Source organism: Hyperolius riggenbachi, chromosome 2 (genome assembly GCF_040937935.1).
Source record: "Hyperolius riggenbachi isolate aHypRig1 chromosome 2, aHypRig1.pri, whole genome shotgun sequence".
In the NCBI taxonomy this organism is placed as follows: domain Eukaryota; kingdom Metazoa; phylum Chordata; class Amphibia; order Anura; family Hyperoliidae; genus Hyperolius; species Hyperolius riggenbachi.
The window spans coordinates 372,506,337-372,528,249 of NC_090647.1; the positions used below are offsets into that span (position 1 = coordinate 372,506,337).

At 43.2% G+C, this 21,913-nt stretch overlaps 1 protein-coding gene across 3 annotated transcripts in view; it reads left to right on the forward strand.

Moving 5' to 3' along the window:
* Nucleotides 1–21,913, forward strand: part of ST7L (suppression of tumorigenicity 7 like) — a 424,041-nt gene that overhangs the window by 119,247 nt on the left and 282,881 nt on the right. For all 3 annotated transcript variants that reach the window (XM_068269737.1, XM_068269735.1, XM_068269736.1), the window contains exon 5: nt 7,625–7,740. In XM_068269737.1, coding sequence (XP_068125838.1) covers nt 7,625–7,740 — 116 coding nt within the window. The remainder of the gene's footprint in view (nt 1–7,624; nt 7,741–21,913) is intronic.

The following is a 21,913-nucleotide window of genomic DNA, read 5'->3' on the forward strand; positions in this document are numbered from 1 at the left end:
TGTTCAGACATTTAGAGCATGTATTGGCCAGAAATGTGGCATAAAAGTTTAGGTCTGTATTAAGGAGGGGCACATAATTGCAGTTAGTACAGAGTGTGCTATCTTTACCTAGTTCCTGAATCCAAAAAATGTGTGATTTGAACATACACTCAAAGAATTAAAGCTTATTATGATCCTCTGAGGTGACACTGTTAAAGAAATGGAAGCAGGAATATCATCCACAAAGGGGAACTGTGGGTTAAGAGGGTAGGGGTGTGTGTGAGGGGCTAGGGGGCACATTTTTAACATTTTCTATTATGTATACGATTAATAATAAAGATTTTGTATTTTGATTATAATCAATGATTATCAGATTTTTGTCCACTCGGGTCATACCCACCCTCATTCTTTATCTCACCACGGTTTGTTCATAAAGTAATGGAAGAGCATGCCCAGGAAGGCTTAATAACATTACACCAAAAAGCCATGAGGACCAGGGGCATTGCTGGTGGGCATCTGAGAGCGTGCACTTTTTAATTCTATAGTTCTAGGCTCATCAAATTTGAATGATTCCTCCGGAGAGAGGGAGGGCATTAGTGATTGGAAATATATTCCTGCATTCTAGCTACCTTAAAGGAATCATCAGCCAACTTTATCTAAAATCTGATTTACTTACCTGGGGCTTTCTCTAGCCCCTCACAGCTGTCTGTCCCATGGTGAGCGCTCCGTACGCAGCCGCCAGTCCAGAGTCCCCGCACGGGGCAGAGGATGACCTCGAGGTCGTCCTTACTGCGCCTGCATGAAGCGCCGCTGTCAGTGAAGCCCACATTGTCCGCAGCGTACTGCGCAGGCGCAGTAGTTCTGCGCCTGCACAGTATGCCACGGACAATGTGGGCTTGATGACAGCAGCGTTTCACTCAAGGGTCCTCTGCATCGTGTGGGAACCCTGGACTGGCGCCGGCTGCGTACGAAGCGCTCACCGTGGGACAGACAGCTGTGAGGGGCTGGAGAAAGCCCCAGGTAAGTAAATCAGATTTTAGATAAAGTTGGCTGATGATTCCTTCAAGGCCAGTTTCACGCTTCTAACTGGCAATGGCAAAGTGCTGTGGTGCGATGGTCACACAGCAACGCTAAAAATAGCCTTCAGAGCTTACAGAGGCAGTGCGTGGTAAGCTCCCTTTTGTCTGCAAGCCAAGCAGGAAGTGAGGCTCTCTAGCACTCCCTGTGGCAGTAATTCAAATTGTGTGAAAAAAAAATACGCTTCCGCTCATGCACGCCACAAACCGAATGCTGAAAAGTTTTTAAAAAGCTGCGTCGACATGGATTTGCATGACTACTGGTCGCGGCAGGTCATACTGCAAGCCAGCCCCTAACACGTTGTAGCCCGTGCATCAAATTCGTGACTTCCCCCTGCATCGCATTGCACTGTGCCAAGTATGAAATGCCTCATAGACTTAAATTGGCATAGCATTACCCTGCAGCAAAACAGGGTAACGCAACATGCTACTGTGAAAGGGGCCTAAGGTGTTCAATAGCAGAGCTGATAGATGAGGGGAGGGCATATACAGTAATTTGCCATAAAAAGTCTTTGCGTATCTTGGCTATAGCACTTGGTCTGAAATGCTTTCTTCATCTCCATACTCAAATCAGTACCTTTACTTTGAGCTTTTCATTAGTGTGATTTTTCAGCTTTTCCCTTTCTCTAGTTTATTCCTGATTGGTATTCAAAGCTGAAGTTAGTTGAGCTTAAAGCCTTTAAAGGAAACGTCAGCCAATATAGAGAAAATTAGATGTACTTGCCTGGGGCTTTCTCCAGCCCCCGGCAGCCGATATGTCCCTTGCCGCAGCACGATGTCCCTCCATTGGAGATGCCGACCTATCCAGGTCTGCATCTCTTGCGCCTGCATGAGAGCCGCACGCGGTCACGCTGACATGGTTCAGTGTACTGTACACATCCAGAACACTCCAGACTACGTAATCGCAAGCGGCACAGGTGCAGAGGATGTTGCCCTGGTGAGTTTGGCATCTCCAACAGAGGGGACCCCGGGACATCGGAGCTGCGGCGAGGGACGTATCAGCTGCCAGGGGCTGAAGGAAGCCCCGGGTAAGTAGATCTCATTTTCTCTCTATTGCCTGACGTTTCATTTTAAGGCTTTGTCGTTGGCTTAGGTTCTTTTCTTTTCAAGGTATGTATCAATGTCTTTGCAGTGTTGGCAAGGAGGTTGTGTCATAGAAGGAAACATTTGGTTTGAGCATTAAAGTTATGGACCTGAGAATAATATCTGTAATCTCTATCAGAACAATGTAAATTTTCATCTCTCCTCCAAGTACCATTCACCCTTCAGCGAAAACCATCCAAATATAACTGCAATAGCTGATGGAGGCCTGGGAATCACAGGGGGAAATGTCCCTGCAAGTGTGTTCCCTCCCTTACACTGGCTATAAAAAAAATCTCATTGCAGAGTAGTCTCAAGATTTGGTGATTGAAAAGTATAGTTCATTTTCATTTGTGATGTTAAATATTTTCCATTTTTAGATAAAATACTTTTTAATCTTTTTTTTGTTTGTTTGTTTTGTGCTTATCATTAACAAATAAAAAGCTTCACACAGTCTACACTCACCTAAAGGATTATTCGGAACAACATACTAATACAATGTTTAACCCCCTTTCGCCTTCAGAACTGCCTTAATTCTACGTGGCATTGATCCAAAAAGGTGCTGAAAGCATTCTTTAGAATTGTTGGCCCATATTGATAGGATAGCATCTTTCAGTTGATGGAGATTTGTGGGATGCAGGGCTCGAAGCTCCCATTCCATCACATCCAAAAGATGCTCTATTGGGTTGAGATCTGGTGACTATGGGGGCCATTTTAGTACAGTGAACTCATTGTCATGTTCAAGAAACCCATTTGAAATGATTACAGCTTTCTGACATGGTGCATTATCCTGCTGGAAGTAGCCATCAGAGGATGGGTACATGGTGGTCATGAAGGGATGGACATGGTCAGAAACAATGCTCAGGTAGCCCGTGGCATTTAAACGATGCCCAGTTGGCACTAAGGGGCCTAAAGTGTGCTAAGAAAACATCCCCCACACCAAACACCACAAGCCTGCACAGTGGTAACAAGGCATGATAGATCCATGTTCTCATTCTGTTTACGCCAAATTCTGACTCTATCGAGACTCATCAGACCAGACAACATTTTTCCAGTCTTCAACTGTTCAATTTTGGTGAGCTTGTGCAAATTGTAGCCTCTTTTTCCTATTTGTACTGGAGATGAGTGGTACCCGGTGGGGTCTTCAGCTGTTGTAGCCCATCTGCCTCAAGGTTGTGCATGTTGTGGCTTCACAAATTCTTTACTGCATACCTCGGTTGTAACAATGGGTTATTTCACTCAACGTTGCTCTTCTATCAGCTTGAATCAGTTGGCCCATTCTCCTCTGACCTCTAGCATCAACAAGGCATTTTCTCCCCCAGGACTGCCACATACTGGATGTTTTTCCCTTTTCACACCATTCTTTGTAAACCCTAGAAATGGTTGTGCGTGAAAATCGTAGTAACTGAGCAGATTGTGAAATGCTCAAACCGGCCCATCTGGCACCAACAACCATGCCATGCTCAAAATTGCCTAAATCACCTTTCTTTCCCATTCTGACATTCAGTTTGGAGTTTAGGTGATTGTCTTGGCCAGGACCACACCCCTAAATGCATTGGAGCAACTGCCATGTGATTGGTTGATTAGATAATTGCATTAATAAGAAATTGAACAGGTGTTCGTAATAATCCTTTAGGTGAGTGTATATTCCATCTATGTATTTCTACATGTACAACTTTTAAAATATCGTCTGAACTTTTGAAAGTATGGTTCTGCCCCTCCTAAAGCCAGGCCCTGCTAGACCCACACCAGTTTGCGTACAGGTCCACCGATGAGGCCATTAACATCTGCCTGGATCTAGTCAATGACCACCTGGATAGACCAGACACATACACCAGGATCCTTCTCTTATATTTTAGCTTGGCGCCAGCCCCCATCAGTTCCCAAATACTTCAGGAGAGCCTTGCTGCACTCGATGTCCACCCTACCCTGTGCCTGTGGATCACTGACTTCCTCACAAACAGATCCCAGGTCGTTAAGCTAGGTGCTATCCTTTCACAACCAAGGACCACCTACACGAGCCCCGTAAGGGTGTGTCCTGTCACCGTTGCTATTCTCCCTATATACAAACGACTGCAGATCCACGGAAAACTCTCAGTGTAATCAAATATGCTGATGAAACCACCATAGTTGGCCTCATCACCAAAAATGATGAGCCGGCCTGCTGCCACCAGGTTGACAATTTGCCAGTGGTGTAGGAAGTATAGGCTGATCCTCAACACCGCAAAAACTGATGATTGTTGTTTTTAGGAAGGACGCCCACACCCCACCTCCAATCCACATTGATGGGAAGGAAGTTTTAAGAGTTCCCTGTGCCCACCTCCTGGGCACAACCATCCTCAATGGCTTAAATTGTAAGGCCAACACCACCTCCACCCAGAGGTAAGCCTAGCAGAGGCTATTCTTCCTCTACCAACTGAAGAAGTTCGGCATGGACCTGAAACCTCTGACACGCTTCTACTCTGCTACAATTGAATCTGTCCTCTGTTCTTCTATCCTAGTCTGGTATGCTGGCTCCTCTGCCAGCAACAGACACTCTAGTGAGGGTCATCAGATCAGCAGAGAGGATTATCAGGAAACCACTTCCCCCACTGTACCTCCTCTACAACTCCAGACTGCACTCCAGAGCATTGAGGATTGCCAACGATCCCTCACACCAGGGCTACCGCTTCTTCAGTAGGCTCCCTTCAGGATGGAGGTTTCGGTCCATCTCCATCAGGACCTCAAGGCATAGGAACCGCTTCTTCCCCTTTGCAGTCAACTCGCTGAACTCTCTTCACTCATTCCCCATCTCCCCCTACCTTAGGTCGGTCCCCCTTCCTAAGCTCTAACTGGTAATGCATGTTTGAACTGCTGAACATTGTACATAATTGTGATGAAATTCTGTGTTAAATGTCTGTATTCATTTGGATTATGCTACCCTGTTTATATCAGCGCTGCGTAATATGTTGGTGCTTTATAAATACAATAAATAAATAAAATCTCTGTATGTGAAATGGCATCTCTGTCATATTTTGTGTGTCCTACACTTAGTCATTAGGGCGATTATAACGAAAATAAGTGCTACTTACCAGGGGCTTCGTCCAGCCTCAAGCTCCCAGCATGTCCCTCTCTGCAGCTCCGCCGTCAGCCGCTTGCCGCTGCTGCCTCCCGGTCCCCAGCGATGACGTCGGGCCGACCTGGAGGTCGTCCCGTACTGCACCTGCGCCAGCGGCGCTGTCAGTCACCGCCACGTGGTTCGGAGCGTACTGTGCAGTACGCTCTGGTCCACATGGTGGTGATTGACAGCGCCACTCGCGCAGGCGCAGTAGGTCAACCTGACGTCATCCCCGGGGACCGGTAAGGTTCACAGGCGAATGGCTCACCGTGGAGCTGTAGCGAGGGACATCCTGGGAGCTTGGGGCTGGATGAAGCCCCGGGTAAGTAGCACTTATTGTCCTCATATCTCCTGATGACTCCTTTAAGCCTTGTACATGCCAAGCCTAATTATGGGCACGACCCAGTCGCGCAAGACGAAATAAAATGATTGTGATTCTGTACAATATTTTACATTGCTATGAACAAAAAGCATATATAGTCTTTGATGGAATACGCATGCAAGCCTACAGAATGATGATGAAATCTTAAATACTGGTACTGAGTAACTTGTCTCTTCCTGTTAGTTCAGGTGTGTGTTTCTCTTGTGTAGCCCTGCTGTTCAGAAAAACAATATAGAGCCATTTTGATTACCTTTTGTTCAAGCTGAACTCTTGTTTGACAAGTAAATGCTGCATAAAGCAATGATAGTAGATTTATTATTGACTAGTGACCTTAGCCCGGTTAAAAACGGGCTAGGTCTGTCAGTAATCCGCCGTGCGTGCGCATGCCGCCAGCCGTGCACACTTCGCATGCGCGCCTCGTGCGCTCTCCCGCCGCGCACACATGACCCCCCCTTCTGGCCCGGTCCTCCTCCTGCTCTCGGCAGTGTCGCTGCGTCTTGTCCCTGCACATGCGCAGTGCTAAAAAGCACTGACACACGGACAGACGCAGGGACACTTGCCTATTATTAGGTAGGATAAGTCACAATGTTATAGTAGGAGGCCTAAAACCACCTAACTTTCGAGCTAAAAACGGTGGCACCCTTTTTCTTTGGCTTCAGTGTTGTGTGTGTTTCATCAGGCCCTGTTACTTCATATCGTCTATCAACTGCCCATATACCACAGGCTGATTCCCGATCAATTTCAGCATGAAATCTCTTTGGTATTGGCCGAGTCCATCGCCTTGCTGTTGTTCCCTAGTGTATAAATTTGCGTGTATGTGTGTGCATTTATGCATTACCTGTCCATCTTCCGAATCCGCCGCTCTTTATTAGCCCTATACATGCTGCCTGTATGCTATACATTTTTGCGTTCGTTGCTTATCCCAATATCGCTTGCCGTTACTGCTGTGCACCCGATTGAGCAAGTCTGCCCTACATCTTGCAGCATGCCCGAAATTGCTTGCATCGTTGCTCAGGCATGCATTTGGCACCGATTTTCATCCAATTCGATTATAATAGTTGAATAAGATGGTCAATCGGCCACCATGTTGCCTGATGTTTGGCCACCTTGAGCTGTCATTTTAAGGCTGCCATCTTCCATCATGGTCAGAAGCCATGTTCTTTGGCTGCTGACCCGTAATCACTATGATCATGTGATTTATCGCTCCCCAAAATCCCCCCTCCCCCCCCCCCCCCCCCGATTGTGGCACCTGCTGTGGCTAAGCTGTTATCTGACAGCCAAAGTCTTGTGGCAGAAATCAAGAGCCATCCTGATTGGCTTTTGATCAATTTATCATCATGATCATGTGATCACGGACAAGACAGCATTGCTGGGGGAAAGAGACTTGTTTGTAATACATTTTTTTTTGTGTGTGTAAAAAGGTGGCATCAAATATGTAAATAAAACAATGAAAAACCTTGGAGGAGCTTTAAATGCTGTGGTGTGATCTAAAACAGGCCGTTCAAGTGAGCCATTGTAAAAAAAAATATGCAACATTTCAAGCACAATCTCTTCATCTGTAATCTTGTTTGCAGGCCCGGAGCTACCGTAGGAAAAAATGGGCTATTGCCCCAGAGCCTGTATGGGCCCCCAAGGTGTCCCTTCCCATCTTAACTGTTGCTCCCCAGGGTCTCTGCAAAGTCTGTTAAGTTGGGAGGTGATTGGGGGAGGGTCAGCAGCCAGCTCAGGGGCCCAGGAGGGAAATTTGGCTGCAACAAAGGGCCTCTAATGGCGCTTTTTGGTCGGGGGTGTTTGTTATGGGGCCCCCGGGCTAATTTTGCCCTAGGGCCCAATTGTTACTTGAACCGGCCCTGCTTGTTTGGTTAACCGTTTGTTTAAAAATTGTGCTTATGTAAAGCATTGTATAGTAGTAATGTTTTTTTTCTTCTTTTATGTGCTCAGTGATCCCATGTTAACATATTTGTCCATTTTCATGACTATCTTTTTTGTTTTATTTGCACTATTTTGCAGGTATACATGGGTAACTGGCAAGGAGCCCCTTACATATTATGACATGAATCTGTCAGCACAGGATCACCAGACATTTTTTACATGCGATACAGATTCATTACGGCCCTCTGATGCTGGTAATTATTTTTATATTTTTACTACCCGAAAAGGCAAGCAAATGACAGTAATATCCTTGTTCAACATGCATCGATGAGCTTATTTTAGAACAAAAGTTAGTTTTTTTTTATATTATGCTAACTGATGGATGGCAATGACACATTTATTGCTCTGGAGCCGGAATGCTTAACATATCTGCAGGAAATCTGTCTTCACTTGTACTGTATATGTCTAGAGTAATCACTCCCTTCTAGCTAACATCTTAGAGCAAATTGAGGAAGATTTCACAATGAGACATGCAAGAGCTTTGGTGACTTTGACTATGTAATAAAGATTGTTAAAGTACACCAACTTTACAAAGATATTTGGATGAAGATTTTTTTTTGGGGGGGGGGGGGAGGGGGGGGGATAAGGGTAAGTGATGATACATTTTTTATGCAAACCTGTAGATATGTACATCACAGTCAACTGGTAGCAAGGTTGCAGCACTGTATAGCCTTTTTACATCAGCAGTGCTAACTGCCACCAAAAAGCCTCAATAAGTTCTGATGTTTGGCTAGGCTTATGGGTACAGAAACCCAGACATACCTCACCTGCCCTATGCCACACTTCTCTCCCTGGTTATGTCATTGCCTGTCTTCTGCGCCAACTTTGAGGTCAGGCAGCTGTCTAGTAAAGAAGCCTTTTAGCTACAACAGTAACTTGAGTTGACCACTAGGAATGTATAGCTGGATGATAGAGACCAAAAAGTCCTCCTACTAATAAGCAATGCTGGGTGAAATTTACCTTCTTAAAACAGAAGGAAACTTGCAATAATTCAGCTATAAGTGAACATTTGTGGTTACCCACAATGCACCACTACTCATTATGCAAATTATCTTTTTGCCCCTGTAAGCCAGGCAAGCATCCAGAACCGCTGGTGTATAGCAAGCCTATAGCTTTAAATATTACACAGCCACATCAACCCCACATGTAGCCTTGTTATTCACCAGCGGTTCTGGATGCTTGCCTGGTTTATAGGGGTGAAAAGAGATCATTTGCATATTCAGCAGTGGTGCATTGTGGGTAAAAACAAATGTTCACTTATAGCTGAATTATTGCAAATTTCCTTCTGTTTTAAGAAGGCAAATTTCACCTAACTTGAGTTGGCAATACTTCTGTAAATAGGATAGGAAATACTTTTAATAAAATTATGATATATGCAATATCTATCACCACCTTATAATTCGTTTTACACAAAGCTTTTTAACTCCCTGAAGGCTACATATAATCAAATTATTTGGATTCTTAGATCTGTTAAAAAATATTATGACTATAGCTAGTGTTCGTTACTTTTGTTTAATTACACATTCGGTCACATAGCACATAATTCCATTTACCTGGCTGGGTATTGTTAAAGTTATGAGTTCATTGGTCAGGTCCAGGAAACATTAGCTTTTAGCTAAAGGATGATTTTTACATAGGAGGAATGAGTCAATGTTGCTCCAAAAGATTATATGGTCTCCCATATGAAGCCAAAACTAATATTTAGCCTCTGCAGAAAAACTAAAATCTACTCCACACAGGGCATACAGGAAGTTTTAGTCAGAAATCAGAAGGAACATTTATAAGCAAGTTTTGTATGCAATATGAAATAACATTTTGGCCTATTTAGGGAAGTGTCCTTCAAGCATATACATGTGTTGAATAGCCCAAAGTTTCTCCCATGTTAGTGCATTACTATGTCCTCTCAAGCAGAGTTCCCCAACCCTGTCCTCAAGGCCCACCAACAGTACATGTTTTGCGGTAAACCACAAACCTTCACAGGTGAGGTAATTAGTCTTGAATGAACTAGATGGCGCTGCCTGACGTAATTCAGTTATTCCACAATCCTCCCACCTGCAGCTACTTTAATCCAGTGATGAGCCCCCTAACCCACTGGTAAATTCAAGCACTATATATTCAAACTAAAAGAGCGCTGGTGAATTTGTTCTAATAACTTTATTTTTCTATGTATATACACACATTGCATTTAAGAAAGTTTACCTAAAACAATATGAATTCCTCAACCACTACCCCACATACAAACCACACCACACATACATACGTGGGAGCTATGCGGTGTTCTAAAAATGTATATATGCAAAAAAAATATATAAAAGTACGTGCATGCACGTGTGTGCCAGGTTTTTTATAGAACTTGTGGGTAAAAATCAATGGTTGATTCCACTATCACTTTTCCAAATGTATACGAACAAACTGTGCATATAGAGAGAGACAACCAGCCAACAACTTACGATATGGGGATCACTGTCCCTTAAGGTTGTGAGCATCAGTTCCTCAGTATTACTCCATATTACTCACTCCTTCCAGATGATGGTGCAGTCTATCGTCCTGGCCTCCGCTGATATGCGGATTGTAGCCGCAACTGTGCGTCCAGCGGGACCAGCGCAATACCTCGCGGACAAGCGATGTTCCTCCGTGCGTTCTTCCGAGTGTGACGTCACTCACCCGGCTTCTTACAGTTCTCGCGATGGTTCGGCTTACCCTGGAATCCTTTCTCACTGAGAAAGGAAGTGTACACGCTGTGCGTTCCACTTTGGTTTTTCCGGACACTATAGCGTGAATGTATTTATTACTCAGCGACATACTTTCATAAAAACCCAGTAATACAGGGACAGACTAATAATAGTAGTGATTTCTTTCAACATACAGCTCTAAAAAATCCCTCCCGTTTCCATCCAGTAAGTGAGGTTAGTAAAGAAATGATGATGTTTGAAAGGAGTATAGAACAGGACTTGAGGAAAATATGACCCCCGACCACCCTCTCTGAATAACCGATCTACCAGGGAGAATAAAGCACTACAGGACCTTCAGAACAATAAACAGATCACCATACGACCGGCAGATAAGGGGGGGGGGGAGTGGTCATACAGAATACAGAAGACTACAAGCGAGAGGCATACAGACTGCTAGATGATGGGACCACATACAAACGACTAAAGGGTGACCCAAGTATTGTCTTTGGTAGACAGCTAGAAATTATATTAAAGGGGGCAAAGCAAGAGGGTATACTTAATAGCAAAGAGTTTGAATTCATAAAAATTGCATACCCTTGAACAGCAGTATTTTATCACCTACCCAAGGTCCACAAGTCTGTGTTGGATCCTCCGGGTAGGCCGATTGTGTCGGGAATTGGGTCCCTTACATCAAATTTGTCAAGATATGTTGATACATTCCTTCAGGGATATGTTCGGGATACTCCGGCCTACCTGGAGGACTCTAGACATGTTTTGAATTTATTGAATGGGTTGGAATGGGAGGATGGCTGGATATTGGGGACTCTGGATGTTACAGCGCTATATACTATTATACAACATGAGCAGGGGATTGAAGCTGCCCAGTACTATTTGGCAAAAGACCCGAATTTGGAGCCTGAACAGAAACAATTCATTGTGGACTCAATTCGATTTATATTGGAGCATAATTTTTTTCAATTTGGGGGTGAGTGGTTCCTCCAGACGAGTGGGACGGCGATGGGGACCAGGTTCGCCCCGAGTTACGCAAATTTATTCATGGCCCATTGGGAGATGCACAACATCCATGGGCCAGGCGGACCCGGGGCGGGCCTGGTCCTCTGGAAAAGGTTCATTGACGACGTTCTATTCGTCTGGAGGGACTCTGAGGAGTCCTTGCAGAGATTTCTGATTGAGATTAATGATAACGATAGGGGTATTCGATTCACGTCGGTCATCAGTCGAGAGACCGTCAATTTTTTAGATCTAAAAATATATGTGGAAAATTTCCAGGTGAAGACCTGTACATACAAGAAACCGACCGACGTGAACGAATATATACTCGCTACAAGTTGTCACCTACCTGCATGGTTGAATAATGTTCCCAAAGGGCAGTTGGTGAGATTGAAACGGAATTGTACTGATGAGGAAAATTATAAGGGGGAGAGAGATGAACTGTGCAAAAAGTTTAGAGAAAAAGGATACGAAGACTCTATACTTGAAAATGCAAAACAGGCGGTAGACTTATTGAAACGGGAAGAGTTACTTATTAAAAAATATAGGGATAATGTTGAAGATCATTCTCTAAAAATCAATCTCAAATATTGTGCACAAAGTCATCTGGTTAAAAAACTGATCACTAAGCATTGGCACTTGTTAAGAGATGATAAGGTGCTGAATGAAATATTGCCTGTAAACCCGGAATTTATATATAAAAAAACAGGGAATGTGGGTCTCAAAATAGCCACTGCAGCAATCACTCAAAGGAGAACAAATAAAGAGTTATCCAGGGGGTTTGTGAGATGCGGCAGGTGTAAAAACTGCCGAAGCACGAGAGGTTATTCTAAAATAAGTTCAGTGGTAGGACCACATGGGGAATATGAAATTGATGGACTAATCACCTGTGACAGTAGGGGTGTTATTTATTGCATAATGTGCCCATGTGGGAAAAAGTATATTGGTAGGACTAAGAGGGAGTTACATAAAAGAGTTGGGGAACATTTCAACAATATACGAAAAGGGTGGGAAGAACATCCCCTATCTAAGCACTACAAAAGATACCATGCATGCAATGTGTATGATACAACATTCTGTGGGATAGAGAAAATTGAACGTGATCACCGGGGAGGTAATTATATAGCAAAAATGTCCAGGAGCGAAAGCAAATGGATTTTTAATCTTGAGACCCTGGCACCAAGAGGATTAAATGAGGAAATGGAGATTTTTGGGTTTTTATGATAAAATGGGGTGTATGAATTTGTGGTATGAGGTAGTATGATGTATGAGGGGAGCAATGCGGTGTTAACTGGGAGAAGCGGTGTTCTGTTATGCATACATATGCATGTAGTGTAATAATGTATTCTTCAGAGGTGCGTTTTTGCATATATGCATATACTTTATATATATATATATATATATATATATATATATATATAATTTTTATTTTTATATATTTTTTATATTTTTATATTTTTATTTATTGATTATATATATATATATATATATATATATATATATATATATATATATATATATATATATATATATACATATATATACATATATTTTTTAAAAGTATATTCTCTGCACAACTCAAAGCGACCATTTGGTCTGCAGAGACAATTACATATATGTAAAGGAAATGGATCAATTTAGTATAATGAATGATGGACGAAGCAGGAAGAGGAGGAACCTACAGAATATTTAAAGATGGTGCCTTCCACTGACAACTTAGGTACAGATTCTGAGGAAGACAAGTGGACTTGTCGAAACATGTCAATCTGAGGTTTGGAGGGGCGCCCCAAAGACTCTCATGGTACCTAGGTTGGATTTTGTGGCTGTCGCTGAGTAATAAATACATTCACGCTATAGTGTCCGGAAAAACCAAAGTGGACCGCACAGCGTGTACACTTCCTTTCTCAGTGAGAAAGGATTCCAGGGTAAGCCGAATAATCGCGAGAACTGTAAGAAGCCGGGTGAGTGACGTCACACCCGGAAGAACGCACGGAGGAACATCGCTTGTCCGCGAGGTATTGCGCTGGTCCCGCTGGACGCACAGTTGCGGCTACAATCCGCATATCAGCGGAGGCGTGAGGCCAGGACGATAGACTGCACCATCATCTGGAAGGAGTGAGTAATATGGAGTAATACTGAGGAACTGATGCTCACAACCTTAAAGGGAAGGTTCAGGGAGGGGATTCAAAAAATAAAAATAAATTTCCACTTACCTGGGGCTTCCTCCAGCCCGTGGCAGGCAGGAGGCGCATGCGCAGTACAGCCGGGCGGACGTCCGATGACGTCAGCGCGCCGTCGTGGGACACAGAAGTCCCAGGAATAGAGCGCAGAGGAGCCCGACCTGGCAGCCGGCCTGGCCAGGTCGGGTCGGGCACCGGAGACCACCGGGAGCCTGCGCAGCGGCGGCGAGGGCACCTCCTGCCTGCCACGGGCTGGAGGAAGCCCCAGGTAAGTGGAAATTTATTTTTATTTTTTGAATCCCCTCCCTGAACCTTCCCTTTAAGGGACAGTGATCCCCATATCGTAAGCTGTTGGCTGGTTGTCTCTCTCTATATGCACAGTTTGTTCGTATACATTTGGAAAAGTGATAGTGGAATCAACCATTGATTTTTACCCACAAGTTCTATAAAAAACCTGGCACACACGTGCATGCACGTACTTTTATATATATTTTTTTGCATATATACATTTTTAGAACACCGCATAGCTCCCACGTATGTATGTGTGGTGTGGTTTGTATGTGGGGTAGTGGTTGAGGAATTCATATTGTTTTAGGTAAACTTTCTTAAATGCAATGTGTGTATATACATAGAAAAATAAAGTTATTAGAACAAATTCACCAGCGCTCTTTTAGTTTGAATATGAGGTAATTAGTGTCTCATAAGAGCTGATTAACTACCTCTGGATATCTACAAAACATGCACTGTTGGTGGGCCTTGAGGACAGGGTTGGGGAACACTGCTTAGAGATATCTTAGAACTTCTAGCCTCCTGTTTACAAACAAACTGTATACTGCAAGATCTTGCATCCCTTTTCTGGAGCTTAAAGTGTACCAGAGCTTACTTAAACTAAAAGTTTTATGCATACCTGGGGCTTCCTCCAGCCCCATCCGCATGGATCGCTCCCATGCCACTGTCCTCGGCCTTCTCCTGTGCCGATAACGGTTGCTTACCGAGAGGTGCGCCCTCTACATATCTCTCTGGCGGCTGCTGGAGTGATACGTAAAGAGCGCACTTTTTATGTGTCACTTGACCAAGTGATGAGAAATGAACGTTCCCATTAAGACATGTTTTATTCCTAGCGGTAAATGCCGGAAATGTTGGCAGTCTTCCATCTGAAATGTCCCTTACTCATAAAGCTACATAATTCTGGACATGGCTCCATCCAGCACCTCCACCAACTCTACTCTTCATCACCCCCTTGGCATAGCTCAGCTCCTCTTTTCCTACAATCAAACATAATCCTCAAATAAAAAGATATGTTGCTCTATAATTCACATTAATAACATGGAAAATTTAATGTGGGGACACTCAAAGGCTACACAATACTGCTATTTGAGCACACAAAGCTACCCGATATGTCTATTATTATTACTATTGTTATTATTAATTGTATGTATGTATGTATATATATATATATATATATATATATATATATATATGCGCCAACATATTACGCAGCGCTGCACAATAGATACATGGATTAAAGGGGAACTTCAGCCTAAACAAACATACTGTCATTAAGTTACATTAGTTATATTAATTAAAATACATGGGTAATATAATCTCTTACCCACCCTGTTTTAAAAGAACAGGCAAATGTTTGAGTTCATGAGGGTAACCATCTTTTTGGTTGAAAGGAGTTGACAGGGAGCATGAGACACAGTTCCAACTGTCCTGTGTGCTGATCACCCCTCCCAGTTGCTAGGCAATGTGTACAACAACATAGGAAATCCCATCATGCTTTGCACGGCATCAGGGGAAAAAAGCCTGGGCAGTTTTCTTTGATGGGTGGAGCTTAGCTAAAAATGCAGTTAAAAATGATACTTTGGTAAGAAAAACAAAGTTCTGATGCTGTGAAAGTGTTAAAGAAACACCAAGCCTTTTCAGTTCTGCTGAGTAGATTTTTAGCCCGGAGGTTCACTTTAACATACAAGGTAGGACATACAAGGAGCTCACAACAAAACAAGATCAAGATCATGCTAAGGATTTGATAACAGTAGTTCAGTGTCTTTGGTCAAAATAGAGACTGCTCTAGTACACAAGAGGGATGACAGACAGTAAGACTACATAATTAAGCTGGAAACACTAAGGAGGAGGGCCCTGCCAGAGGCTTACAATCGGGAAGGATTTTTTTCCCTTTTGGGGCTAATTGGACCATGCCTTGTAAGGGTTTTTTGCCTTCCTCTGGATCAACAGGGATTTGTGAGGGAGCAGGCTGGTGTTGTACTTTGTTCTCTGGTTGAACTCGATGGACGTATGTCTTTTTTCAACCCAAATAACTGTAACTATGTATAAGCTATCTGGGAGGAACACATACTGCCAATACTACTGGCTGGCGTTACACATACGCAACTACCTAATATTCTTATCTGAAATGAACATGGCTAGCTTATACTAAACATTATTTTTGTATGCAGTGGAGAAAGGCAGCGCTGCTTTAGACAAACTGCACCCACATTACTAGCTGCATGAGTGTGCAGAGCCTACTAAGAGACAACATGCACACCCTGCATTCAAATAAGATGCACCAAATTACCATTAAAGGAGGTTAGGTTTCCATAATAGCTTGCATGCAAATTAAATACTTGACCCTCCCACCACAATGAGGTCATTAGCTTATACTAATGTTTGAGGGACCTCATATGGCTACTTTGCACCACTATCTGGGGTTTACATATAGATGCTTAATACTGCTATCTATGAAGCTTACACAGCTACCTGATACAGCTATCTGTAGTGGCACGCATGGATACTGAATACGGTTATCTGGGAAAACACCTTGCTATGTACTGTAATACTGTAATACTTTTATTTTGGAGCACATGGCTATTTAGTGCTTTAATCTGTGGGACAGCTAGTTACCTAATTCTTGGATCTGGGGTGCAAATGGCAACTTACTTTATGTATATGGAAACTACTAAAGGCTTTCATTTGGAAGAACATATTAACCGATTCAGCCTCACAGCTATTTTCACCTTAAAAGAAACCTAAACTGAGAGGGATATGTATGTTTTCATTGTAAACTATACCAGTTGCCTGACAGTCCTGCTGATCTATTTGCTGCAGTAGAGACTGAATCACAGACCTGAAACAAGCATGCAGCTAATCCAGTCTGACTTCAGTCAGAGCAGCTGATCTGCATACTTGTTGAGGGGCTGTGGCTGAAAGTATTAGAGACACAGGATCAGCAGAAGGTATTATTTTAAAAAGAAAAATACATGTCCTTCTCAATTTGGGTTCCCTTTAAGGACTGAAGCAATTTTCCTTTCAGCGCTCCTCTCATTCATTCGCCAATAGCTTTATCACTACTCCTCACACGTAAATTATCTAGATCTTGTTTTTTTTCGCCACAAATTTGGCTTTGGGGGGGGGGGTGATATTTGTTTTTAGTAATTACTAAAATTTCTATGCATTTTAAAGGGAAAAACAAAGGAAAAAATGAAAAAATATACTATTTCTCCAATTCCAGCCCTTATAGTTTTAAAATAAACAATGCTACTGAACATTTTACCCACACATTTTATCTGCCCATTTGTCGTGGTTATCCCAAGATTTTAAATTGTCCCTAGTACATAGTATGGTGACAATATATTATTTGGAAATAAAGGTGCATTTTTTTTTTTTGGTTTTCTCATTGCACACTACCAATGATTACAAGCCCTTATTTGCAAAAATAGCAGTAATACACCCTCATGACATACACATTTAAAAAGCAGTCCCTAAGGTAACTATTTAAGTATTCACTTTTAAATTGTATTAGTTTGTTGCAGATTATATGAAAATAACAATTGCATTGCTTTTCATTTCAATCTCTCAAAGACCCCAAATACTATTCTCTTGCTTGTCCCGGTGAAAATGATACCCTATACACACAATCCGATTTTCTTTTTGGCCTCAAAATACTCTGTCAACCATGAGCAGCACTAATGCATTTTTCAAGGCTATTTTTTGCACCAAAAGTAATGGTCATTCTTTCTTAGCAAAGCCTCTGGAGTATCAGAACATTCGAAACCGGTCAAATTGAATCATAACTTGGAAAATTGTATTTTTTTTTTACATTTTTTTTTCACTTTGGCACTTGAAAAAAAATCACATGACTTGGGCCTCAGTCCTAAAACACACCAAAATCTATTCTACAGCTCATCACGGTTAAAATGATACAATATATGCCTTACTTAGTAATAAATGGTTGTGTGCAGCAATCCAATATACCCAAGGTGCACTATCTGGGTGATGCGGAGGGATATGTGCTGGAGTCTCATCAACGGAAGCTACTTTACAGTCCTGACAGGAGGTGGGAGATTTCCTGGAGCCTGAACTATGTAGTCTTGGACACTGCACTGGGGGTATGGCGGTCGTACTGGATCCCGTTTTGGGCAGCGCAGTGTGGTCCGCCAGACTCCTCTGCCTCTCCATTGCTGGGTAAGCAACCACCGGGCCATAAATATACTTGCTGTACCTACCCCATCTGTTTACCTTACATCTGCAGCCTCGCTTTCTACTAGTGATTGGCTATCACTTTGTTCTTATTTGGTGAACGCTTTGTGGTCATTTTGTTTATTGATTTTTTTTTGCTTGCACTTTGTTTCATTCTCGTATTCTTATTGGATTAGCACCAGCACTATTTTGGGCACAGACCTATCAGCTGTGCATTTGAATACCTATATTGCAGTAATATATTGCCTGGCATTACTTGAGTGATCTCATCTTTAAACTGACACGGTTTGATTACTGTTGCTTTTTGTATAAATATAATGCCTCCATCCAACATTTTGCTGGGCATGCCCATTATCTTTAGGTTACGTGGCTTCTAATTTCAACTACATTTGGTCCCATGCATGGTCACGCCCACTCCCTACATGGCCACGCCCATTTTCCACCCTACACACATCGCAGGTTTTTCCCGACCTGGTGCCCATGGGTGCCCCGGATTTCCTAGGTTCCTAGCAACGCCCCTGGTGGGAGGCCTTTACGGTTTGCTCTCACCGTCCCACATGCGCCAATCTGGACTGAGAAGAGGAACTTAAACAATGGCACACTGGTGTAAAAGTTGTCCAAGTAGACATGGTAGCCTTGGTGGAGAAGTGGATTTAATAGGTCCACCACTATTTTCCCACTAATGCCAATGTACTCAGGGCACCCAGCTGGCTGCAAAATGGAGTCTTTGCCTTCATAAACTTTAAAGGTGAATATATGGCCAGTGCCACTCTCGCATGCCCTATACATTTTAACCCCACATCTTGCCCTCTTGCTTGGGATGTACTGTTTCATGGAAAGTCTCCCATGAAACGTTACCAGGGATTCATCCTCAGCAATTTCCCGGTGTGGGGTATACACATCCATGAACACTGCACTTAGGTGGATCAACAGGGGTCTCAATTTAAACAGTCTGTCATGGGCAGGGTCGGTATGTACAACACTTTGTGTGTTGTCATTTAGGTGGAAGAACTTTGACAACATCTCAAAACGCTGCCTGGGCATTATTGCTGGATGGACAGGTTTTTTGTGTGTGTGTGTGGGGGGGGGGGGGGGGGGGGGGAAGAACAATAGAGTATAGATAGAAAAAGATTGAAAGAAAAAGATCTTAGTAGATCAGAGGGAATAAATGGCTAAGAAGAGGGAGAATCGGGGATTCCAGACAGTTATGGGGTTAAAAATTCAGGGATGAGGGGGCAAATTTTATTAAAAAATTGTCCTACCAGTTATCTGTCAGTCTGTCTCTCAGCTCCTGTCACTACAGAACAGTGATTGATCTGTGTGACAGGAGCTGAGAGACAGAGAGAGGGAAACATTTTATTTATAAACCTTATTAAGAATTCACATTGTTACTGGATGTAACTATGTGAATTCTATACTTCCTATTCACTGATTGGCTCAGAGGAGCGCTGGCTCCTTGTCACCATTCAGTGCGGAGTGTAAGCCGCCGGGTGCGCGCGCGTAAACGCGGAAGAAAGCCTGGACAGACATTCTAGTCTGCATAGGCTTAAACCGCCACTAGACTGAAGAGGTTAACTATCTCAGTGTTTGCTTTAGAAGTAAGAATGCTGCATATTTCTGTAAATCACAAAGGTTAGACCAATCCCTAAAATGGTAAATAGATTTATCAGGTTTGAGGTAGTAGTATTAGGTAGCAAGTTGTGTACTTCCAATAACAGTACTGGGTAGCTATGTGAGCCCCCAAATAGTAGTCTTAAGTAAGCTTGATTGCCCCACCCCGGATAGTAATATTAGTAGTATGTGCAATTTCCTAGCATTCTGTAGTATTCGGAATATAGTGTAGTCACAATTGGTATAGATCAGTAAGAAAGAGGACAGGGTGACTTTCCATGACTTGGTTACCACTCGCTATACATCAAGAAGAAAAGCCATCCATACGGCAATAATGATGATGAGTCAAAAATAATTTCTCAAAAATATCAAAAGTCTTTATTGAATGGGTAACTAGCACAATAATAACAATTAAAAACTACAAAAACTACAAAATACAGCACGTATGGGCATCATAAATAAATAAAGATCAAAATCTCTCATAGATATAACTCACAAGGAGAAATGCAAGATAGTGTAGTGTATACTGTGCCAGAAAGAAATTCAATTTGTATTTAATTGGGAACAAGCCAGTACCCCGCTATCCTCTGAAGAAGCAACAGTTTGTTGCGATACATGTGAGGCACAGCACGGCGGACGTCTTTTGTGGGGGCGCGTGTGGTAAGATACCTTCACATATTTATATACGGAGGTCTTGGAGTCAAATTGCTAGCTTCACACTTTTGTCATCCTTATCTTCCTGTCTTTTTTCACCCGGACTGGTGTCTGCGTGTACATAGGTATTATCTCTGTGTGGTTTTGTGTGTTTTTGCTTTTTGGTCCAGTATACACTATTGATCTGTATCTTATCCACAATCCCTTGTGTGCTATATACAGATTTTATATCTTGCATTTCTCCTTGTGAGTTATATCTATGAGAGATTTTGATCTTTATTTATGACGCCCATATGTGCTGTATTTTGTAGTTTTTATTTGTTTTTATTGTGCTAGTTACCCATTCAATAAAGACTTTTGATATTTTTGAGAAATTATTTTTGACTCATTATCATTATTGCCATATGGATGGCTTTTCTTCTTGATGTATAGTGTCTCTTTATGCATCCTAGGCAAATGTTATTCAAGTGGTGCTTTTGTTGTGTTATTATTGGTTACCACTCGCAGCGGAAGTTTCAGGCTTAGAATTGGTGGTACATTTAGCCTAATACCTGCCACTATATTAGGTTATTCCAAACCCCATTCCATATATTTGAATTGAGCAAGCCACTTTGGATTAATGGTGATATGTCATCTACACTACAGTCCAGATGAGATTGACTTAACCACTTGCCGACCGCGCACTCATAACGCGCGTTGGCAAAGTGGCAGCTGCAGGACCAGCGACGCAGTACTGCGTCGCCAGCTGCAGGCTGATTAATCAGGAAGCAGCCGCTCGTGCGAGCGGCTGCTTCCTGTCAATTCACGGCGGGGGGCTCCGTGAATAGCCTGCGGGCCGCCGATGGCGGCTCGCAGGCTAAATGTAAACACAAGCGGAAATAACCTGCTTTGTTTACATTTGTACGGCGCTGCTGCGCAGCAGCGCCGTAAGGCAGATCGGCGATCCCCGGCCAATCAGCGGCCGGGGATCGCCGCCATGTGACAGGGGACGTCCCGTCACTGGCTGCACACGACAGATAGCGTCCTGTGCAGCCCGGATCTCCAGGGGGGGGGGCAGGTAGGAGAGGGAGGGGGAGGATTTCGCCGCGGAGGGGGGCTTTGAGGTGCCCCCCCCGCAACACCCGGCAGGCAGGAGCGATCAGACCCCCCCAGCACATCATCCCCCTAGTGGGGAAAAAAGGGGGGCGATCTGGTCGCTCTGCCTGCACGCTGATCTGTGCTGGGGGCTGCAGAGCCCACCCAGCACAGATCAGCTACAACAGCGCTGGTCCTTAAGGGGGGGTAAAGGGTGGGTCCTCAAGTGGTTAAAGAGAACCTTAACTGAACAGGGGTTAAAGAGTTTCAATTACCTGGAGCTATTACCAGCCCCCTGCAGCAGTCCTGTGCCCTCTGAGCCACTCTGGTATCCTCCGGTCCCCCGCTGTCACTTAGTTTCGTTTTTGACGACTCACCAGTCGGCCGGCCGCCATGCGTATTATTGGACGCATTCCCTACTGCAATTAGCGCTGTTGCGGACTGCAATGCGTACAAAAATACGTGTTGCCGCATATCTACGCTTTTAAAACTATAATGGCCGAAAACTGAGAAATAAGAAATTTTTTTTCAATTATTTTCTTATTTTTCCCATTAAAACGCATTTAGAATAAAAAAAAATTCTTAGCAAAATGTACTACCCACAGAAAGCCTAATTGGTGGTCTAAAAAAACTAGGCATAGATCATTTTGTTGTGATAAGTAGTAATAACGTTATTAGGGAATAAA